Source organism: Haliotis rubra, unplaced genomic scaffold (assembly GCF_003918875.1).
Source record: "Haliotis rubra isolate DU_JTF1 unplaced genomic scaffold, ASM391887v1 Scf29, whole genome shotgun sequence".
Lineage (NCBI taxonomy): Eukaryota > Metazoa > Mollusca > Gastropoda > Lepetellida > Haliotidae > Haliotis > Haliotis rubra.
In genome coordinates this window covers 194008-218223 of record NW_025766957.1, presented here as the reverse complement: position 1 = coordinate 218223, position 24216 = coordinate 194008, and the positions used below count along the sequence as shown (strand labels likewise).

Sequence of the window (24216 nt, the reverse complement as noted above, 5' to 3'; positions counted from 1 at the left end):
CTGCCTTAAATAAGCTCAGACACAATCCATGAAACAGAATTATGTATTTGATTGATCAAATTTATGAGGTTATGAGATGAGCATAGGCTGCAAGATCTCAGAAAGGGATGAGCATAGGCTGCAAGATCTCAGAAAGGGATGAGCATAGGCTGCAAGATCTTAGAAAGGGATGAGTATATTCTGAGACCCCAGAAAGGGATGAGTATATTCTGAGACCCCAGAAAGGGATGAGTATATTCTGAGACCCCAGAAAGGGATGAGTATATTCTGAGACCCCAGAAAGGGATGAGTATAGGCTGCAAGGTCTCAGAAGGGGATGACAGTGGTATTGCGGTGCATGTTTTATAAAACGTATGCTCTGGTGTCCGCAAGAGAGACCAATAAACAAATCACACATCACCAATCACACATATCCGCAACATACTTCAAGCTAGGCACTATAAAGAGGGACAAATGTCATATAATGAGGTCCTTTGAAACAAGGGCTCAGAAATTTGTAAATTAAGCATTAGGTAAACAGCGAAGTTTTTGAACCATGCCAGGGATACTGTGTTGACACGTGGTCCTCGTGTGGCATAGTACCTTACGCACGAAGCCCCTCCAGTTGTGACCCCCACAGTTAAAGATCGCCCAATCACATTCTGTCAACATCTAGTCATGATGGCAAAATTCTTGCACGCGTGCAAACTAGACTTTCATCACTTGAAGAAAATCCCGGCTGCAGGTTTAAGTTCCAGGCTGATGAATAAGCGTCTTAAGTCAAATGTTGATGGCTGAAAATAACCTTCTCTGTTATTATTGTGTTCAGGGAAGTAACGACCGGAGGCACAGACTTGATGCTAAAAATGTTCACATCAACTGTTTGTTATTAATTACTCTTTTAGAAGCATCTATAGAAATATGATTTTTTTTCATCAGGTTAATTTCTTATCTTAACTGCCATTTTGTTTAGCAATTTAAAAAAACACAAAACACCATGGCAACGTTACTGTGTCCAGGGAGATATTTATCACAACACTTACAGATACATTGACAATGTCTGTTTCCTCCCAGATTCATCCGAAAGGGAAAAGACAGCATTCCACACAAAAATAACAAACAAAAAGTGTGTGCAGTATGAACCCACGAACAAATAAAAATATCCAAAATATTCTCAGATTAGTCATTGACATCTACCTGTGTGCTCTTCAAAATCCTTCGAACAAATTATTAACTGATTATCTTACAACAGAATCGTGTAACAACTGTGCATAAGAAAGAAATCATCAAGAATATTTTTCTGCTGCTAACAGTGCCTTGTAGCATTTGTCCATTCTAGCAGCTTCTTTCATATGGGTTACATCTACAAGCTGAGCTATTGTGGAGACGTTGCTGACATAACCAAGATGCAGGTATCATGAATATGGGTGGGTATTGCAGGGAATTTTCATATTGCGATATGTATTGCGATATGTATTACAACATATTGTGAGAAGTTTTATTTAACAAAAAAACAGTTATAATCGAGTTAATGCTTGACTTATAAAGCAAAAACACAACAAAATCACTTTGCTTTATTAGGCTTTAATAAAAACTTTTAATAATGACAAAATAAAAATGTAAATAATGTTTGGCACAAACTAAACAAGGAAAGGAACAATTAAAAAAACGGAAATATCCGAAGATTTCCGAATGCATGTCAAAATACCGGTTTTCGATCAGCGTATCACAATACGTATCGTTTTCATGTCTGAACAGGTAATAACCGGTAAACCGGTTATATTGCGCATCCCTAATCATGAAACTTGTAAACATCCTATAAATTCATGTGCAACTGTTGTCTCTGATCACCCAAAACAATTTACAGGCTAAATCGACTCAAGCTGTAGCCAAAGGTATTAAATTTCCATGAAGTAAGAGATGCATTTTAAGACTTAAAAACCCACAACAATTCAATAAATCAGCTCATCATAAAACTTTCATCTACCATCAAAATGTTTGTTTTCTTTGCCATTACTTCTCCTGCATTGTCACTTCAATATATCATGCTTTCACAAACATCCCCTAAATTAACTGTGAGTTACAAGAAGTGTTCATGCATGAACATGCCAGATCAAAAGACTCCCGGTGCAATGGGCAAGTCACTTTCAAAATGCTCTATTGTGTCTGAGAACAATCATGAACTGCTGTGGGTGATCAGATGTGCCGATGAAAGGATGGGACAAAAACAAGATGGCCACCAGAACAAAAGATGGCTGACAGTTGGTTGGCAGGTAATGGGTTGGGGAGTGTCGGCTTTTAAAGACGGCATTGAGGTTCGCTTTCATAATTACATACCTGTTAAGTGGGCAGATCAACACAAGTGGGCTAGGTTCAGCTAGAGTTAATCCTTCCCCTACCCCCTCCTAATTTTCCCTTGGGGCGTAGTGGAAGGGGTAGCTGAAAATAGGGGCCAGCACACTATTGCTTATCCTCAGAGGTAGTTCGACAATGTGGTCAGCTTGTGTCATCGTATCTCATCGACGTGGAATTTTCCTAGGAAAATCACCACTGGTTGTCTGATCCAGACATTATCATTTACAGCACTGCACGATATAAATGCATTATTGCTCACTAGGATTCATGTTAAATCTTCCAATCATCATCATCATCATCATGTTCATCATTGGATTCAACATTCATATATGCATCCCTGTAAAATGGATTATTGTTCACTTAGGGTTCACGTTAAATCTCCAAATCATCATCATCATCATCATCATCATCATCATCATCATCATCATCATCATCATCATCGGATTCAACATTCATCTATGCTTCCCCTATTAGTAATCAGTGTATGGAAACAGATAACCACTGAGACAAGCCAGAAGACTGTAATATTTCCTTTGAGGTATACAGAGTCCAACCATGAATGAGGGAGTTTGGTTTCACACCGCTTTGAGAAATATGTCTGTTGAATCAAGGTGTGTCACCTCAACGTGTGAGGGAAGCCTGAAGTGATGCAGGTCTCAAATGTTTGGCATGTTGTTGAAAACCATGTCTATGATGGGTATGAAGTATGACATAAACAGGAATATTATCTGGGTGAACAGGACTCAAACACATGATTGTACGGAGAGTGCGAAATAGTTTCCAAATTTTGCTAGCCAGTCAGGCTAGCTATGTATGAAAGTTACTAGCCCACAAAATAACCAACTAGCCCAAAATTTGAATGTAGAAACTAAGCAAAAGATTACAAAAATTGATGAGAATAAGATATTGTCGACATGACACAGGTTTCAGCATTAAGCTGCTAATATGATGAACATTTTTATCAGGTCATAATATTGCAAGATATAAAATTATATTATAACTTAACAAGTCGTAAATATTGATATATTTACAAAATTACCCCATGAAAATTCACTAGCCAGTCGGGCCAGTGACTGTGGAGATTTACTGGCCGACTGTATTTTTACTAGCCACAGGCTAGCGGGCCAGTGGCTATTTTGTACACACTGATACATTTCTGGCACTATACATTTCTGGCACTGTAAGACCACCTGGCCTATCCCTAACCGTGATTCCCTATTCAGCCCATGTTGATTACAAAAGGGGAGGACACCAGTAACAGTAATGTCTCCCCAACACTATCCTTAACCATACCGTTATGCCTTATTCAGTCCATGTTTATTGACGGTGGGGTAGCCTAGTGGTTAAAGCATTTGGGAGGACACCAGTACAATGTGTGAAGCCAATGTCTCCCCACCGTGATATTGCCGGAATACCTCTACAAACTCAACCATCAACCATGTTTATTGCCAGGTTATTCACCAACACCTCTTCACTTAACCATCCGTTATGCCTTATTCAGTCCATGTTTATCATGGGGAGGTGAGGCAGCCTAGTGGTTAAAGCATCTACTTGTCACACAAAAGACCTGGGTTCGATTCCCAACATTGGTACAATCTGTGAAGCCCATTTCTGGTGTCCCCCGCCGTGATATTGCTGGAATATTGCGGTGTAAAACCAAACTCACTCACTCACCCATATTTATTACAAAGGGGGGCACAGGTGAACAGAGCTGTTTCCCCAACACCCCTAAGCTTAACCATACCGTTATGCCTTATTCAGTCTCTGTTTATTAAAAGAAAGAGGGACACCAGTGAACACCAATGTCTTCCCAACATCCCTACACTTAACCATACCGTTATGCCGTAATTCAGTCCATGTTTATTAAAAGAAAGAGGGACACCAGTGAACAGAGCTGTCTCCCCAATTTGTTCTTCAGGACCATTGCAGAATATTGACACAATTACCTCAGCCATATTGTAACACAAAACAATGTATTGGTTCATGCCGAATACTTTTTCAAAACACAAATTTGCAAACATCAATATTTGGATGCCCTGAGGGGTTTATCCATGGCACAAATTTGGTTGTAGTATCACCTGCTTTAACAATTCTTTATTTTTATCATATTTTTGCTTTGATCCTATTGAAAGAAATTACGTAACATCAACAAGGGTTGTTTACGTCATGGTTGGTAAATATAACTTGTACCTGAATTAATGTACTTATAGCCCACATGAAGAAAATTAATCTAAATGAAAACATTTAAAATTTCATGTTATTGTATAAGAGTAAATCTTTTTGCAAGTGAAAGTGTGAGTGGGAATAATTTAATGTCGCTTTAAGCAATATTTTGACAATATCATGGCAGGAGACACAGAAAAGGCTTCACACGTTTGATCCCATGATAGGGATCAAACATGAACTTTTGTGTGACCAGGGAAAGCCTTAACCACTAGGCTACCCCTGCATGAGTAAAAGTGTAAGCTGGAGTCTCAACCAGGATTCAAACCAACACTCTCAGCAGGACACGAAGTCACAACGAAGCAACCTAACCCACTCAGCCTCTCAGTCTGGAAACCCAAGCTGGTAGTCAAGATCACATATTTTGTGTGCACCCCTGATAAGTGTAAACTGACTTTAAAATAATTCCTAATATAACATTGTATTACATTTTATCTTTTCACGAGGGTACTGTCTATCAAATTCATGTTAGAGGAATAGAAAAAAACACACCACCTCACCATATGTAGATCCATATCTCTCTAAAAGCAAGCAGAATAACATCAAACACATGGAAATCAAAGCAAGAGTAAAGCATACAAAAAGTATCAACATAAATTTGAATTTTAAGAACAACCAAGGCCACAAACTACAACCTTGGTGAACTCCACATCGAAGCAAGCATGTAAAAATATTTTCCACAAATCAGACTGCGAAGGTGGACTGACAAGTTGGACTACCTCAAGATGTATGGGATCGTCTAGGTGTCACAGAATATACTGAGCTAACAGAAACACAAGCACCTGTTCTAGGTGTGACAACATACCCGACAGCCTGTCCATACATTTATTGAGACAAATCCCCCAAGCTCTTGAAACACGGGGGCCAAGCCATGTGGGGCAGTCATGGAATATCAGACCTTGCATTTGAGTAAATACTCTTGAAAAGTTGAATTGATAAAATAGTTAATATACCACTCAAAAGAAGTAAAGGACAACCCTGAATCTTTGATATGGTTACAGTCATGGAATATCAATTGATAATTTCTACACTCAAAAGAGTGAGTGAGTTTAGTTTGTACTCAAATTTCAAACTGAGTTTGACAATTTGAAACAGCATCTTTGATATGGTTAATTTCTTACTCAACTGCATTTCGAAGCGTCTAAAATAAAAAAAGCCAAAACAACTCAAGCAAAATATCTACTAAACTTGAATTGTCAAATTTCAAACTATGTTTGAGTTAAATATCGATTTCAGTTTATCCTGGAAAATGCATGGTCTTACTATGTTTTTCTCAAATTTGATTGGAAAACGTCTTTAAACTGAAGTCAAAACTCAGACTTTAGTTTGTTTATCGGGGCCAGAAATGTAAAGTAAAACAGTTAATAAGATAAAAAAGTAAAGGACAACATGATTCCCTGATTTGTTGATCCTTAACAGCTGTTGAGTAGTATATGATGTTTAGGGTTTGAAGACACTTCTGTTATGTTGTATGACAGCTATTAAACTTTTGGTAATCGTTCAAGTCACATTTTGAGTCTGGTAGTATATACTCATGTACAGAAATAAGTGAACATTATGATTCAGGTTTGTTGTGTGCTTAAGGCCAAACTCAGACATATTCACCAATATGATGGAAGTCTATAAATCATCAAGTATGGACCAGACAATCCAGTCATCAACAGCATGAGCACCGATCTGCACAAGTGGGAACCGATGACATGTGTCAACCAAGTCTGCGAGCCTGACCACCCGATCCCGTTAGTCGCCTCTTACGACAAGCATGGGTTACTGAAGATCAATATTCTAACCCGGAGCTTCATAGGTCAGATCATAGGTGAAAATAGCTGTGGATGTCAGCCCGGCTTTGACTTCAACACAACAGGTGAACGATATCTGAAGAGTAATTTACTTGCATTTTAAGGAAACAATCATGCAGCTTATTCATCAATGACATTATTTCTGAAGGAGAAGCTGAGAAGAACAGGGTCTCCTTTCACGAAGCAACCTTTACTAAGGTTAACCTTAATTCCCATTCTTTAACATTGCATCAAGGTTTCCTTCGCGACTTGCGATCACCTTAGTGCTTTGTGAAAGGAGGCCCAGATCAACAATTCCTAAGATATAAGGTTAAGCTGCAGTAGTGTTGTGGGATTAAAAGTCAGTCAGTAAGCTATATTATGCACAATTGTAAACCATGACAGTGGGCTCACATCATCAGTGAGTGAGTGAGTTTAATTTTTACACCGCCTTCAGCCTTATTCCAGCTATATGACGGTGGTCTATAAATAATCGAGTCTGGACCAGACAATCCAGTGATCAACAGCAATGAGCATCGATCTACACAAATGGGATATGATGACATGTGTCAACCAAGCCTGACCCCCGATCCCGTTAGTCGCCTCTTACGACAAGCATGGGTTACTGAAGATCAATTCTAGCCCGGATCTTCACAGGTTACTCACATCAACTAATGGCTTGTCTGGCCCATATTCTTAAATACTGTTCAGCAAGTGATGCGTTTTGTCATAATTCGCCTTACAATAGAAACTGTTCTTTCCTTAAACTAAGGAACAGACAGTATTGCCTGTTAGGTGTATTTGTCCAAAACAATTACTTAAAGGCAAGCGTTGCTGTTTTGTTTTTTATATCTTTTCCAGTAAATGTAACTAACTTCATAACTAGCCTTTGGGAATCTGGGATGTGTGCAGCCCATTTCTGGTGTCCCCTGCCGTGATGTTGCTGGAATAGTGAGAGTGAGTGAGTGAGTGAGTGAGTGAGTGAGTGAGTGAGTGAATTCAGCTGTAAATGCATCAACAATGCTGCAGCTATTCATGGCTTCCCACCTACATAAACTTGTGATCCGATTAAAGGAAACATAAGCCAAAACATCACCAGCATTCCAAACAACTACCAGAAGAATCCTGATACAGTTAAATAGCCAACTCATGAAGCAGATTACCACCCTATCTGATTTTCATCGACAGACACCAGGGCTTTCAAAACGGCTGTCAAAACTAGGCTATCATTTTATCACATGATCTGTGAGGTGCGTAGTGTGTCACCCAATATCCAATAACATTATGTCCTGATACTCATTGTCTGACAACTAGTTGTTACATGACCGTGTCTCAGTGACAGGATCTCAGGGACATTAAATACATCCAAACAAGACAAAATGCTGACATGACATCGACACGTGTGTTTCACATTGTACTTTCACAGCTTGTTCCCAGCCCATTGTTAATAAGTAGCTGAAGGAAAGTACGTTTGTAAGTAGGCAAGAATATAATTAGTGGTAGGAAGACACATTACTTGAATAGTTTTTAGTTTGTTTGTTATACTTTATTCCAGTCGATGGGGCAGTGGGGTAGCCTTGTGGTTAAAGCATTTTCTCATCGCGAATAAGACCCGGGTGCCTCTTGGTCTTCACTAGGGCAGTTGGGTAGCCTAGTGGTTAAAGTGTTCGCTAAAATGTCACACCAAAGACTCTGGTTTGATTCCTCACTTTATAATTGTTTCTAAATTTGGAATGTTTCACTGCTACAAACCTTGTGAGAAATACTCTCCAAGCCGGCCCAGATACATCCAAGTAGCTGCAATGTTTAAACACTTAGTTCCTACACCTCCAAAACAAATATACTGAACAACATTAGAAACGCACCCTCCATATAATACGAAATATCCCCGTCAGACTGAAATGTACCCATGATATCTGAGGTCAGTGTATTGAAGCTTTCGATGAATTCAAAGCTTAATTATCACCTCATTCAAACCATACATTTGGCTATTCCGGAGCATTTCTGTATGTTTTAAATGACTTTTCTGTGATGAATGTTTTCCAAGTTCTGGTGCAGATGTCAACAGTTAATTCCCTTTCCTTTTCAACAATCCTCGTTGTGTGATTTGACAGGACAATAGCATCACACATTTTAACAGACCCACTGCTCCTTCAAACGGAAGCAAATACAACCTATGATTCAACTGTAAACACAATTAGTTCCAGAAAGTAACTCAGGTAAAAGCAACTGGGAACCATCAGGGTTTAATGGTGGTAGCTTGTCGGCAGCCTCCGTGGTTGTCTTTGTATTGTTGTCGTGTTAAATGTACCATCACTAACATACCACCACATTCACTTTCATCCAGGTCAAAGGTCAGCTCACTACATGCTTCAGCGAGTTTCACAACAGACCTGAGTTTTACATAACTTATTCTTCTTAAGAAGATCTTTTTCACATTTTTTTGTCTTATTTTGTTAAATTTCAGATGTTGGACTCTTTAATATGTTATACCTGGGTATTATCAGCTGTTATGAGGGGCGATGGGGTAGCCTAGTGGTTAAAGCATTCACTTGTCACGCCGAAGATCCAGGTTCGATTCCCCACATGGGTACAATGTGTGAAGCCCATTTCTGGTGTCCTCCACCGTGACATTGCGGTAATATTGCTAAAAGCAGCGAAGAAACCATACTGACAGACTCACTCACGCAGCTGTTATGATACTATTTTATTGTCTTGTCTATGTTAGGTGGATAAAACAGTTTGATTCCCGACACATTTATCATCTCATCTTTCCCAAAAGTATGTGTCTACAATTTGATTATGAGTTGGATTCAAGAGATGCACAGTGGAGCCTACATGACCACTAATTTAACTAAGGTACCATGATATGCCATTCAGCTAAGGTACCATGATATGCCATTCAGAGTTGCAGCCCTTAGATGGTTTAGAATCATGGGTTCAAATCCCAGCATCTCCCAGTCATAATCCAGCACCATACATCTGCATTTTAAACAAACAAACATCTTCCACCTGTGTCACTTGGGCTTATCCTACAATGATAGCAGGTTGATGTAACTTAATGGGACTGTGGGGTAGCCTAGTGGTAAAAGCGTTCGCTCGTCATGCCAAAGACCCGGGTTCGATTCCCCACATGGGTACAATGTGTGAAGCGCATTTCTGGTGTCCCCTGCCGTGATATTGCTGGAATATTGCTAAAAGCGACCTAAAGGTAAACTCACTCACTCACTACAACTTAAATAGTGTTCAAAGCAGCTTTACATCAAGTTCACTCTGACTACAAGCAACAATAGCCGTGACTGCAAGTACCATCGGAGCTACTTTTGCTGTATGATCCAGTGTTTGTCAAGGGGGCTACAACAAGCCAGGTTGTAAGGACACTTAGTCCCTGAGATTGTAGCCAACGATTAAGCCTACGATGGTCCTGACACAACCAGTCAAGTGCTTCAAAGTAGTCCAGGTTGTCGGGATCAAAGGCGGGTACTGCTGCTATAAATTAAGTCAGTTTATTGCCATAAACTCAAGTAGCCAACAGATTAGAATAGTCCATTGAATTATAGGCTCGGTGGTTTATAGCTGTTTGGAAAAGTTCTGTTGACAGATTCGGTTCCGGATATCGGTCAGCTGGAGATGATGAGTGAGTGGAAGGATGCAATGCCGCTTGGAATGGTCTGTAAGATATTTCAGAGCATGGCAACTTCATGCAGGGAGTGAGTATGGTTTTAAGACACTTTCAGCAATATTCCAGCAATATCACGGTGAGGGACAATGCCGCTTGGAATGGTCTGTAAGATATTTCAGAGCATGGCAACTTCATGCAGGGAGTGAGTATGGTTTTAAGACACTTTCAGCAATATTCCAGCAATATCACGGTGAGGGACAATGCCGCTTGGAATGGTCTGTAAGATATTTCAGAGCATGGCAACTTCATGCAGGGAGTGAGTATGGTTTTAAGACACTTTCAGCAATTTCACCAGAAGTGGGCTTCACACATTGTACCCATGTGGGGAATCGAACTATGGCCTTCGGAGTGACGGGTGAACGCTTTAACCACTGGGCTACCTAACCGCCCCAATGCCGCTTAGAACAGTTTGTAAGATATTTCAGAGCATGGCAACTTCATGCAGTCAGTGAGTATGGTGTATTGTAATGCCACTTTTAGCAATATTCCTGCAATATCACTGCAGGGGACATCAGACATTCGCTTCACACATTGCACCCATGTGGGGAATGGAACCCAGGTCTTTGTCGTGACGAACAAATGCATTAACCACTAGGCTACCCCACCTCCCCTCAGCTTAATGCAGGATTACAGGATGAAGATGTTATGATCTTGGAAGTTGACCGCTTGGGGAAACCCATGGTTTAATGGTGACAGACTTAGAAACATAAACATGGCAAACTGGGATTCGAACTCATCATATTTCTCTGGTTACCTGACACCTTAACCCACTGGGCCAGCCACGCCCGTGAAAACAATCACTTACAGTTAGCCAATTTGGAAATTTCTAACATCCTTGACAAGGCTTGTCAGACGGAGAGCAACAAACCCCAGCACATGTTCCCTTGGGAAATACGAATATAGATATGAACTCATACATCAGCTAATGCATCCTGGTTCAATGTGGACACAGAAATATAATAAACAAAACCATCACCCACATCTGTTGACCTCACACAACCCTCCTTGGGTTACAGCAGGCATGATAAACACATCATCCAATGATGGTCACTGATTGGCTGCCAGGACGGCAAATGAGACCATGTTGACAAATATGCCAATGTGGAATGCCGATGGAAATGTAAGAATATAGATCAATCAGACTCTTGACCTACAAGTAACCAAGGTCCTTGTGTATCATGGATAATGAGAGTCATCACCAACACCCTCCCCCAAACCCTCCCCTCTTACGTCAAAGCTAAGGATCCATTTCCATCCGTGCCAGGATGTTATGATTAATGATGATGCACAACAGAAGGACACTGTTCTCTGTTGTCATGGCAACATACTGGATCTACAATATGCTGCTGTTCCTGCAACAACTTCCAGCATTGCAGATTCTTCTGGTACATCTCTGAAGCCATTCCCAACTTTTTCACATGAACAATTGACTTTCCTTTGCATGTATTTCTGATGGGTGTCATCAGTGGGCCAAGATATTTTCCTTTTCTGTGTGAAAAGGTATGATCACTGTTGTTTTAGACTGATTCATAAAGAAATGCATATAAGATGCACTTTAGTCTGTCTCACAGTCCCTGAACCACATTATTTTCCCTACAGCTTTGTCCTCCCTGCACTTAGCCCTAAATAAAGCAAGTCTAAATTTCCTCAGGTTCTGAATTTCCCATATGCTGGAGATCTTTTTCAATTTAATTGGTTATATTTGTTACTAGTGCTACAAGCCACTGTGTAGACTAATGCTTAGTCCCTGAATATATATAATATTGATAGTAACAAATAAACCCATTTACATTGATAAGGAGCCCAAGTGAGGAGATTCTGCCGAAATCTAGACTTGCTTCATTTAGGGCTTCAGCATTGTGGGAAGGCTGGGCAGTAGGGAAAATAATGTGGTTCAGGGAGTGTGAGACGGAATCCATACTTGCTTCATTTAGGGCTTCAGCATTGTGGGAGGGCTGGGCAGTAGGGAAAATAATTTGGTTCAGGGACTGTTAGACGGAATCTATACTTGCTTCATTTAGGGCTTCAGCATTGGGAGGGCTGGGCAGTAGGGGACTGTTGGGAGTGTGAGACGGAATCTATACTTGCTTCATTTAGGGCTTCAGCATTGTGGGAGGGCTGGGCAGTAGGGGAAATAATGTGGTTCAGGGACTGAGACAGACTACAATTTTCATATCAATAATCATTAATAATGGTTCCCATCAACAATATTTTGAACTATCAATCTTTTTAGCCAGCCCTACCTCAAATTGTAGCATAGTGGCTGGTAGTACATTGTAACAAGGTAGCATAGCGACTGAGGTTGCTGGACTTGCTACAAGCCACAGGGTAGACTAACAACTAGGCTCGGAAATGAATATATTTTACAGAAAAAAACCCAGTTCATAATAAATAAAATTAAATATAATAAAAAGGAGCCCTGAGACTTTCTTCATTTTCAGATCTAGACTTGCCACATATTCTAGACTGACATCGGCTTTTTGGACATATTTGTTTCAGGGACTGTGAGACAGACACTGCGCTACAAAGGGAGGATGCTTTAGCTCCTATCAACCTGGGACGGGTCATATCCAAAGCAAGCAATATATCACCGCGACATAAATAATGTCCCCCACGGGAGGCGTGTCGTTACACTTTGTCATATAGGTGACTGGGTACACACAGCTGGAAACTATACAAACAGTGAAAAAATACTTAAAATATATCCTGACAGTCTTGTCAGTTTAATAATCCTGGATTAAATAAAAATAAAATCATTGGCCACATTCGTATAGCTGACAAGTAAGTTGAACGAAACATTTTTCTATCACGTACCTGCAAGTTTTGGACTTCCGACATGAAATGGTTAAAGTGAGTGATAGGGGTGATTATATGGGTTTAGACTAACATCGAGTCTCTGAAATGAACAAAATTTATGGAGTAAAACAGTTCTTAAATTATTCTAATAAAATATAATATATAGGATCATTATTATCACAATGAAAACTGAAGTAATCAAGACTTGCCAAATATTCTACAGTCCTACCAAAGAAATCTTTCCCACTGTGCAGAAAAACGCAGAAAAGCCCACATTAATCGTGGAAATAGCAACATAAACATATTACCTTGCTACTGAAACAGTAAAAACGGCAACGAAAGACTATGAAACATTTTTGGATCAGCGAACTTTGACCTCTACTGCGCATTCGCATTATCATCCGTGCTTCTTTCAAATTCCCGAGCAACCTTGAATCGCCTCGCGTAGAAAAAGTATTGAATATGTTGAAACAATTTCTGTTAATCATTTCATACGAATGGAAAGTAAACTAAACAAGTGTGCACACAAGTATGAAGATGATAAATGCCAAATAATATGACAGAAATACTTTAAAAAGAGAATTAACTTTTGTCCAAGCTGGAAAATGTCAACATGCGGTCGAGACTTCCTCTTCAATGTGCGCATGCGCAAAATCGAAGGGTTGCAGGCTCTTTGTTTTTTTATCCAGTTTTAGCGATTTAAAGTTGCCGTATTTACTGTTTAGGTAGTGAGGTATTATGTTTATGTTGCTATTTCCATGATTAATGTGGGCTTTTCTGTGTTTTTTATGCACGGTGGGAAAATTTTTCTTTGGTAGGCCTATTCTAGACATGCATGGGCTTTCTTGGATATATTCGTTTCAGGGTCTGTATGACAAACTAATATGGCTTTTGAAAGTAGGAGTGGTGGGGTAGCCTAGTGGTTAAAGTGTTCGCTCATCATGCTGAAGACCCAGGTTTGATTCCCCATATGGGTACAATGTGTGAAGCCCATTTCTGGTGTCCCCCTTTGTGATATTGCTGGAATATTGCTAAAAGTGGCATAAAACCCAATTCACTCACTCACTCATATTCATGACAAAATCTTGAGATGATGAGGAAATGTTGTTATAACTTTGTTGAATCTGGCGAATGTTGTTGAATGTCATTGAATGTATAATCAGGTTCTAGGATCTTTAGAACCTTTTCAACGGGTAGATGAACAGAGTGTCACACCAGTCATTCAGTGCATTGCATTGATGGTCAGACAACCATGACCATCACTTAACACCTCCTGTCAAAGATAGTTAGCCAACGGGTACGTACGACAAATGTTTGTCACCATGAAAATATTCCTACCCGTTACTCACACAAATAGCTTGACACCGTGGCAGTATTTCTACCAGTTAAGCATTACTTTTATGGGTCAGGCTTATTTTGTTCGAAGAAAAGACATAACTGATTTAGGAATCAGTTACGCTGAAAAAAATAATACTTCAGTATTCATGAAGTAATAAAGTATAAAGAGTAAGTGAGTGATGTTAGTTTTACGCCGCACTCAGCAATTTTCCAGCTATATGGCAGCAGTCTGTAAATAATCGAGTCTGGACCAGACAATCCAGTGATCAACAGCATGAGCGCAATTGGGAACCGATGACGGTCATGTGTCAACCAAGTCAGCAAGCCTGACCACCCGATCCCGTTAGTCGCCTCTTACGACAAGCATGGGTTACTGAAGGCACATGCTAACCCGCACCTTCACAGGTAAAGTATAAAGAACTGAATATACAATAAACAATATATGTACAATATACAATAAATTTCTATTACATGTAGCATATTTTCCAGCATTTCAGAATTTAAGTTTTTGTTGAAATGTTTTTGTATTTACCGAGGATCCTTATCAGACCACTGCCAACATAAATGTATAATAACGGTGAGCGAATGTAGTTTGATGTGACTACTAAAGCAATGGTACTGCAAGAATTGGTGTCATTGTACCCAGGTGGGAATCGAACCCATACCTTCAATTTCACAAGCATATGCTTTCCCCACTGGGTTTTCCCATCACCAATATGACATATGACAATATGTTGATATTCTGACAAGCCTTGACAATTATTTTGTATGTGAAATATCCAGTGTAAATCAAATTTAACCTGCTGTATCATAAAACATTATATGCTGTATTTATCCAATCTTTTTTTGAGGCCTGGCCTTTGAGTGTGGTCATGTTCATTGAGTGAGTGAGTGAGTTTAGATTTACACTACACTCTGCAATATTCCAGTTATATGGCAGCGGTCTGTAAATAAGTCTGGACCAGCCTGACCACCCGATCCCAAGCATTACGACAAGCATGGGTTACTGAAGATCAGTTCTAACCCGGATCTTCACAGGTCGGAAACTACCTGAAGGAATCACTGTCTTTTTAAAATATATTTTAAAATATCGCTAGCCTTTCATTTACATGACAGCAGTCTTTCAAAAATCAAAGATCTGGATCTCACAAACCCGTGACAGAATGCACCACAATCTACACCATTGTATGGTCAACAATGACCCACAATCAACTCACACCCACACCCACACCTTATATAACATGAACAATTTTCTTATTTCAACTAGCTAGTAACCAATAAGTTATTCTGCAATGCTTTGAGTTTTCAACAAAACCATACACGATCCATTCAGATAAAGCAGACATATTACCTACGGCTGGCAATACTGAACCATTACTGAAGACGAACAGTTCTCTAAAGTGCTGTTCACACTTCGTGACCCATGCATTCTGGGTATTCTGGGTTGTCCAATTCATATTCACCACCTTTGTGAAGCACAGTATATATACCACATATTCACCTACATTCCTAATGACAAAAGATGGCCAACAAGAACCGCCACCATTATCGGAGCTGCTATTCAAACAAGACAATATCAAACCGGCTTCATTTATTATCTTATACTGATCAGAGCAACTCTTTCGTCGAACTGGCTGTGAATCAGAAAATTAAACTCTTACAACTTCTAATCTACCCATGATTACCCTACAAACAAGGGCACAAAACGAAGCTTGGTGGTATCTCTATGCTACCTTGCCTCAATCGCCTTAACACTGCTAATACGTCCATTGTACGACCAGCATTGCTAACTCGCAATACCGTTTCGGAAGGATGGTATCCATTAATAATGGACCTGTCATCAGATAGGAACACGTCCGATTGTCTGCCATTGTGCTGCGTCATAGTGTTGTATACACTCGAGAAAACGTCACCCGTCTGTCAAACTCAAGTCCCCGCAGGCAATGGAGACCGATCACCAACACCTCCGCTCTCAACATAAAGGCATTCCTTTGGGATAAACTTTCACAGAATTGTTGATATACCATTCATGCATTAAGGAAGTAATGTAGGAGGGACTCTTTTTAAATTGGTTTACGACCAACCAATCCTACAAAAATGAAAAGAGATTAAAAAAATAGATGAAAAGCACACTCTGTCTTCATCTGACAAATATACACTGTGTTCAAATACAGAATTGACTCATCTAACATGGTATGGAATGCATTGCAATTTATATTTTCTTTAAGAACAGAAAAGTTTTCAAATAAACAAAATGAAAGTGTTATTTTACCTCTTCTTAATATCAATGAAGAATTTACATAACAAAATAATGTCTGTATAAGTTGCATTTTATTCTATTTTTTCTCTCACAATTTTCAAGGCCTTGCTAGTTTGTATTGACCAATATATCAAACCATGCATCAATTGGAGTCATGACTTTAAAATTAAAATACTTCACCAGCTTCATGAATAGCAATTATAGACAAATTATCAAAAGTTTATTTCCCACCTTCAAGAAATGATGAACGCTAAACACATTTGCTTTCTTGTTAGTCCGAAACAATGGCCCATTGGAGACATTCAAAGTACTAGAATGTTTGACTTTGCTTGTTATGAATATTCATATTAAAGGAGGTCAAGGTCAAGGACACAGCTACAAGATGTAAATGGTGTTCCATTACACATAAATCTTCTGCAAGAAAGGCATATACATGTCACACTCATGTCATACTCGTGTCATGCTTGTGTCATGCTTGTGTCACTCAATGTCTGTTTTTATTTCTGGAAACTGACAATTAGGCAAAATAATACAGTTTCATACAGTATGGCCTCCAAATGATACTGATGGGAGTTTCTGTAAATGCAGTTTTACATGTATCAAGCTGAAAAAAAATAATATGAAGTGGCGTTTTGTATTTTGTAGTCTATGGTTATTTTTTTTCAACTTGAGGCATTTTTTCACACTGTAACATATTTTCTAGAAAGACGTGGATGCAGCTGTTAAACAGCGAGAGAGTCTAGATGGACTATCAGTGTATGAAACAAGCCAAACACCCAGCCAGACATCGGGCTGGTAACTTCAAAATGTTACCAGTCCGAATTGAATTTAACAGACCAGACACCAAGATATATGGTGAATTTACTCAGATGTATGGAACATCTAAAACTTTTACCAGACCATTGGACTGGCTAGCTGTAAATTTAGACCATCAGTCAGAAATCTAGCCCATCTCGGGCGGTCGGACAGGCCTTATTTCATACACTGGGACTATGGAGTCTTTTTAAGTAAATCATTGGATAATATAAGCTTTAGACAAACTGTGAAGAAATATGACAGAGTAAACTGATAAATCATACTTCATTTGTTTGATATATCGTTTAAGAAACTTTAAGTTAATGATCCTCTCTAACACCACCACCTGTGGATTATAATGTGTAAATAAATGAATCTGGACCAGACAATCCAGTGATCAACAGCATCAGGGATTTGTGATTAGGATACAATGACGTGTCAACCAAGTCAGCGAGCCTGACCACCTGATCCTGTCAGTCACCTCTTACGATAAGTAGGGTTACTGAATATCAATTCTAACCTGGATCATCACGGATCGCATCACATTGTGAAGAAATATGACAGAGTCAACTGATTAAATCATACATCATTCATTTAAGAAAATTTAAGTTGAGGATCCTCTCCAACTAGACCAACTGTACATTCCAACTAGACCAACTGTACATTACAGTGGAAAACATGGCCTCCAACTAGACCAACTGTACATTACAGTGGAAAACATGGCCTCCAACTAGAAGTATACCAGGATTCACTGTATATTTACAGTGGAAAAGGATCCCTCCAACTAGACCAACTGTACATTACAGTGGAAAACATGGCCTCCAACTAGACCAACTGTACATTACAGTGGAAAACATGGCCTCAACAGACCAACTGTACATTACAGTGGAAAACATGGCCCCCAGAACCTTGAAGTATCCAGGATTCACTGTATATTGTTGGTGTCCGTCAAGAGGCCCAGATAAGCTGCATATTTGGGTAAAATAGGCACAGAATATTTCCAATTACTCATTGAAAAATAATTGTTGCATACCAATTACACATTTAAAATGTTAGATACGCACAAAGTTTAAAACATATGAATACGGAATATATCTATAAAAATCACTTGCGTAATGAAAAAGACATCAATTGGTATAAAGTTGTACTGTTAGTATAGGACTAGTGTTGTACTGTCAGTACAGGATGAGTGATTTTTTATGAAATCATTTCCATTATATTTAAGTTGGTTTTGATTAGGTATGACATAAGGCAGAACACACCTGCTTAGTAAACTTACTCAATGACATATACTTAGGTGAGTAAAATCACTGAAATAACCACATACATGTATTTGAAAGCAGTGGGTAACGGAAAATGAAATACCCACTCAACATTCATAATACCCACTCCAAAATAAATACAGTGGGTACAGTACCCACATGAGCTAAATCTTATCTGGAGCTCTGTCTGTCAACACTGATTCAAATGTCAAACATGGTTCTCCTGGCAAAACAAAAATGATATCCTAAATGAGACAGAAGACCTTTCAAGAAGTTACTGGTCAGTGGAATAAAATGATGGAAGGAGGGTTATTGAAACACTGTGTTTGCTCAACGATTCATTGTAGGAGGGTGTGTGGTTGGGATGTCGGGCAAATATCATGTTGACTATGGTATTCTCCTGAAAACTACTTACATTTCACCGCTGGTGATGAAGTCCTCCAACTGTTGGAAGTCCAGAGCTTCATTGTCTATACCAAGGTCTCGACCTGAAACACAGGTATGTTGATGAAACAATAGTGCACATGTACACATGCCTTTCCAGGTGTTCACCAGGCCCTGAGTTCTTGAAACAAACTTTAGGCTGAGTTTTTGACTTCAGTTAGAGTTTTTACTCAAATTTGAGAAAATGCAATGAACTGAAATCGATATTAAACTCAAACATAGCCGACAATTTGAGTTTGGTGAATAGAATACGTAAATTGTTTGGGCTTTTATATTTCAAAAATGCAGCTGAGTTAATAATTCAGCTGTTTCAAATAGTTAAACTCAGTTTGAAATTTGAGTAAAAACTCGAAAGGACATATGTAAAAGTAAAATAAGTGAAAACACAAAAAGTCCATGTCTTTACCTTCAAATCAAATGGAAAATTAGTTCTTGGTGTAAAATAATATAACACACACACACGCAGGTAAAGACCAAGACAGATGCAGATAGGTTGCAGCCTGTAGCCTGCAGAAGAAGCAACAGGGTGGTCAAGTAAGTGAGTGAGTGAGTGAGGTGTCTGAATGCTGTTATGCTGGAGCCTGTATAACCTTTTATACACAGGGCAAACCAGTGGTCGACAGCATGAGTCATCATAGTTACAACATGACACCATCTTATCAGTAATACAGTCAATTTTTCAGACTGAATTTCTTTCCCCGCGGATTATCACAAAGAGACATCATACTGTGAACCAATTCTGTCCCAAACCACCACAGGAAAACAATGAAGAATCATGGAAACTTGCACAAGAATTCTTGAATGAGGACAAGCATGGGGTTGTAGTCCTTTGACTATTTCTCATTAATGAGTGAGTGAGTGAGTTTAGTTTTATTTTTGGGGGACACCAGAAATGGGCTTCACAAATTGTACCCAGGTTGGAAATCGAACCCTGGTCTTCGACATGACAAGTGAACGCTCTAACCACTTGGCTACCCCACCAACCCTTCTCATTTATGACTCGCTCATAGTGAGTGAGTGAGTGAGTATGATTTTCACAGCAATTAACTGACTCAGCAAATCTTCGATCGAGTGAAAGATTAAACACAAACTTTTTATTTCAGCAAATCAGCAACTTTGGAGCATCTAGAAGTAAGCACTCATTACTAAGTGTCTCCCTACAGCTATCTTCCTGCCTGGTCATGCTGGTGAGTTAAGACGATAGCAGTATTCCTACCATACTCATACAATCGCTAATTAGCCTGCATAGCGGGGATAACAACCACAGATCAAATGTCCGTCAATGTGACCAACTGACTGGATTCAGAGAACAGTCAGTCACGCGATCACCCCTAATGGCCCATACTGCAAAGGGTCAGCAAATATGAAGCTGATTTCATCAAATTCATCATTTCCCAGAATCACATGACTAATAGTAGGCTATGGCTTCCTGTGGGAACTTAAAACAGAGACGGAGAGGCACAATGGACCACGAACAGACTTATCTGGGTTAAGATTAGACTGGAATATATTATTTGCTTTTCATCACAGTCTCCATAAAAGAAGAAACTGTTACAGGTGTTTCATTCTCACTGTACATTACATTTCAGTATTCACCCAGTCCTTGTTATCATTCATCTACCAAACCCTTACTGTAATGGGGGTAGCCAAATGGTTAAAGTGGTCGCTTTGTCACATTGAATCTCCAGGTTCGAATCTCCAGATGGGCACAAAGTATGAAGCCCATTTCTGGTGTCCCCCGCTGTGATATTGCTGGAGTATTGCGAAAAATCCAACTCCTCAATATTCCAGCAACCACGGTTGGAGACACCAGAAATGGGCTTCACACATTGTGCCCATGTGGGGATCTGACCCTGGCATTACAAACAAACACTTTAACCACTGGGCTACCCCATCGTCTCTTTCCAAGCTGAAAGAAATTGTCACCTGTGATTTCAATTCTTTGTTTTCAGACAAAAAAGTCAGTCCAGCATTACATTATATACAAAGTCAAAACAAAAAGACATACTTATGATTCATATTCACCAACAATCAAAATGATTTGGTTGGTTGGTTGGTGTGTTGTTAAACACCTCACTCAGTAATATTCCAGCTATATGTCAGGACCAGACAATCCAGTGATCAACAGCAAGAGCATCGATCTACGTAATTGGGATACGATTACACGTGTCAACCAAGTCAGCGACCTGACCACCTGATCCTGTTAGTCGCCTCTTACGACAAGCATGGGTTGCTGAAGACCAATTCTAACCTGGATCTTCATAGGTTACAATCAAAATGATAATGTAAAATATAATATGACTATCATGTTTTAATTTAGAAACACTTAGAAGAAGAATAATCAGTTTGTGGTAAGCCTCATGTTTGAGTAATGAGTTTCCAACATGGACAGAAACCGCATCTCTGAGAGACTTCAAGAAATTCATTTACGAATTTTACCATGTTGGGAATCAAACACAGTCCTTCATTATGGCTAAACTATCTCAACTGGTCCCCAAGTAATCCATTCTTGCCTCCAAATATTTTAAAGCCACCCCTTAAAGCTGTCCCGACATGGGTAGCATGTGTATAGCCCATTTCTGGTGTCCCCGCCATGATATTGCTGGAATATTGCTAAAAGCGACGTAAAACTAAACTCACTCACTCACTTAAAGCTGTAATACTGCCAAGTACAGTGTTAAACAATACACTAACATCATGTCAAGAGAAGGGAGAATGGAAGAGACTTAAAAACACTGCATGATATAGGATTCAAACCAAGATGTTTTGAATTTCAAGCAGGCACCTTATCCACTTGGCTACCTACACTGTGTGCCCCACCAATCAGCAGACATTTCCAAAAGTGACCAGACTAGACCTCACAGAGTTCACAATACTTCATGACACGCGACACCTCTGTTATCATCTTACCAGAGGTCATCCCAGTCAGCCATTGCTACTGATAATGTAATTACCTGGGATCAACATATTTGTAAACATCAAACTCATCCCTAAGGCCGTAACAGAGTAATTAGTCATTTCCCAAATATTTCGACATCATCAACAAGAAATAAAAATGTCACAAAATAAAAAAAACCAGTGCTCTGGAAAATCTGTATATGTGAATAAAATTCGAAAAAGAAATTGCTTGCGTAAATTAAGAGTTGTTTTAGTACAACTATGCATGAAATATTTCAACGGCAAGGCAGCATATGAACTGCATTAGTACCTAAGACCTCCAATAAGTGCAGTGGGGTAGCCTAGTGGTTAAAGCTTTCTCTCATCATGCTGAAGGCACAGGTTCGATTCCCACATGGATAAAATGTGTGAAGCTCATTTCTGGTATCCCCCGCCGTGATATTGCTGGAATATTGCTAAAAGCGGTGTAAAACCAAACGCACTCGCTCATTTACAGGTTCGATGCTGGTATCAAATAAACTGTACTACAGTGTTCAATGTACTACCAATCATACACAGAAGCTCAGGAATCTGTCACTATTGGGAGCTAAGTGATAAGTGCAAATTAGTCCCTCACATCATGTCAAAACAGTTTAGGTTAGGAATATTTTTAAATAAAGGTCTAGCTGTTGAGAATAACCATAATATTAAAGACTTGACTTAAAGGTCTATTACAATTTTAAACAGTAAGTAAACATTAAGTCCTTTTTTTATCTGGAACACTGTATGATATAAAATGTTATGCGGACTTAAGACATCAGTAGTCAAATCTGAATTCCAAATTACACAGATGATGTCGTGTGGGTGCAGTTGGAAAATGATATTTTTTGGTTTGTTTGTTATTCAATACCCAGCAATATTCCAGCTGTAAATAACCGAGTCTGGGCCAGACAATGAAGTGATCAACACCGTGAGCTTCTATCTATGCAATTGACCGACTGAGTTTTGGTTTTACGCCGCTTTTAGCAATATTCCAGCAACATCACGGCGGGGGACACCAGAAATGGGCTTCACATCTATGCAATTGGAATACGGTGACATTTGTCAACCAAGTCGGTGAGTCTGACCACCTGATCCCGTTAGTCGCCTCTTACAAGCATGGGTTGTTGAGGATCAGTTCTAACCCGGATGTTCACGTGTTCATGAGAAGTGAAAACTTATTATACAACGTAATGTATGCTACTGTATGATCACACATCAAACATATATGAAGACATATACCATTATAAAAAAGTAGGGGATATTGGATTTACAAGATTGATGAAATGCACATGATGAAGCCAAGGAGGAAACAGATGATGAAGAGAAATTAAGGGAAAATGTGACAATTTATTCCATTCCTTTGGAAATGTTTCATCTATGTGGATATGTATTACTTTTTCTTATATGTATTGGTATTGGCTAGTGGTATTCTCGAAAAATGGAATATCCCCTACTTTTTTGAATGGTATAACTACAGCTGTGCTTGTTGGGTGGGTGGTTTGCTTTTATGCCGCACTCAGCAATATTCCAGCTATATGGCAGCGCTCTGTAAATAATCAAGGTTGGACCAGACAATCCAGTGATCATCAGCATCAGCATCAATTGGGATACTATGACATGTTTCAACCAAGTCAGCGAGCCTGACCACCCGCTCCTGTTAGTCGCCTCTTACGACAAACATGGGTTACTGAAGAAGCTGTGCTTTAAACTAAGGGTGTTTTTGGATCTCTCCACTGCCAGAATGTTAAATCTAAGGACCTCCCCTCAAACTGCACCTCCAACACTATAGCTAGGAAAAGGACCCACTGACTTTCAGGCTTAATTTCAAACACTACCTCCGATCCAGTATAATTTTCAAAACAAAATTTGTTTACACTCTATATTATCCTGTATAATTTTGAAAATAAAATTTGTTTAAACCAAATTTTACACGACCACAGTCAAATATTGCATCAGCAGTTTGAGATAGAGGAATGAGTCATGAAAATAAGGTTTGACAAATAGACCTTTCATAAAAAGGATTTAACGAATATCTGGGCATAGTTGTACATGAAATAATGCAAACAGTTGACATTAAACGCAATCTCAATAAATATACAAAAATGATTATTCAAACATTATTTGTCATGTCAACTGTTATCGCCTTGTTTAGTTTAGAAAAAAATTCACATTGACAATCATGATACAATATGTGTGCTGGACTTTGATCTGATTGTTGGTATAATAAAACACTCAGTTAATTATTATCTTTTAGACAACAGCAACCTAATTTAATTGTTTCCATTCATGATCATTATCATTATCAAATCATAACTTCTTAAAAGTAAAGAAATTAAAAAACAAGCATTGTCACTAAGGTAACATAATCCCCCGCCGCAAATATCA

The 24216-nt window shown here is 39.1% G+C and overlaps 1 protein-coding gene across 1 annotated transcript in view; it reads right to left on the bottom strand.

Annotated features, from left to right (window-relative positions):
• Window positions 1–24216, bottom strand: part of LOC124281768 (myelin regulatory factor-like) — a 99857-nt gene that overhangs the window by 56501 nt on the left and 19140 nt on the right. The window contains 1 exon segment of the mRNA XM_046717741.1: window positions 18884–18956. Within this exon segment, the coding sequence (XP_046573697.1) occupies window positions 18884–18956 (73 nt within the window).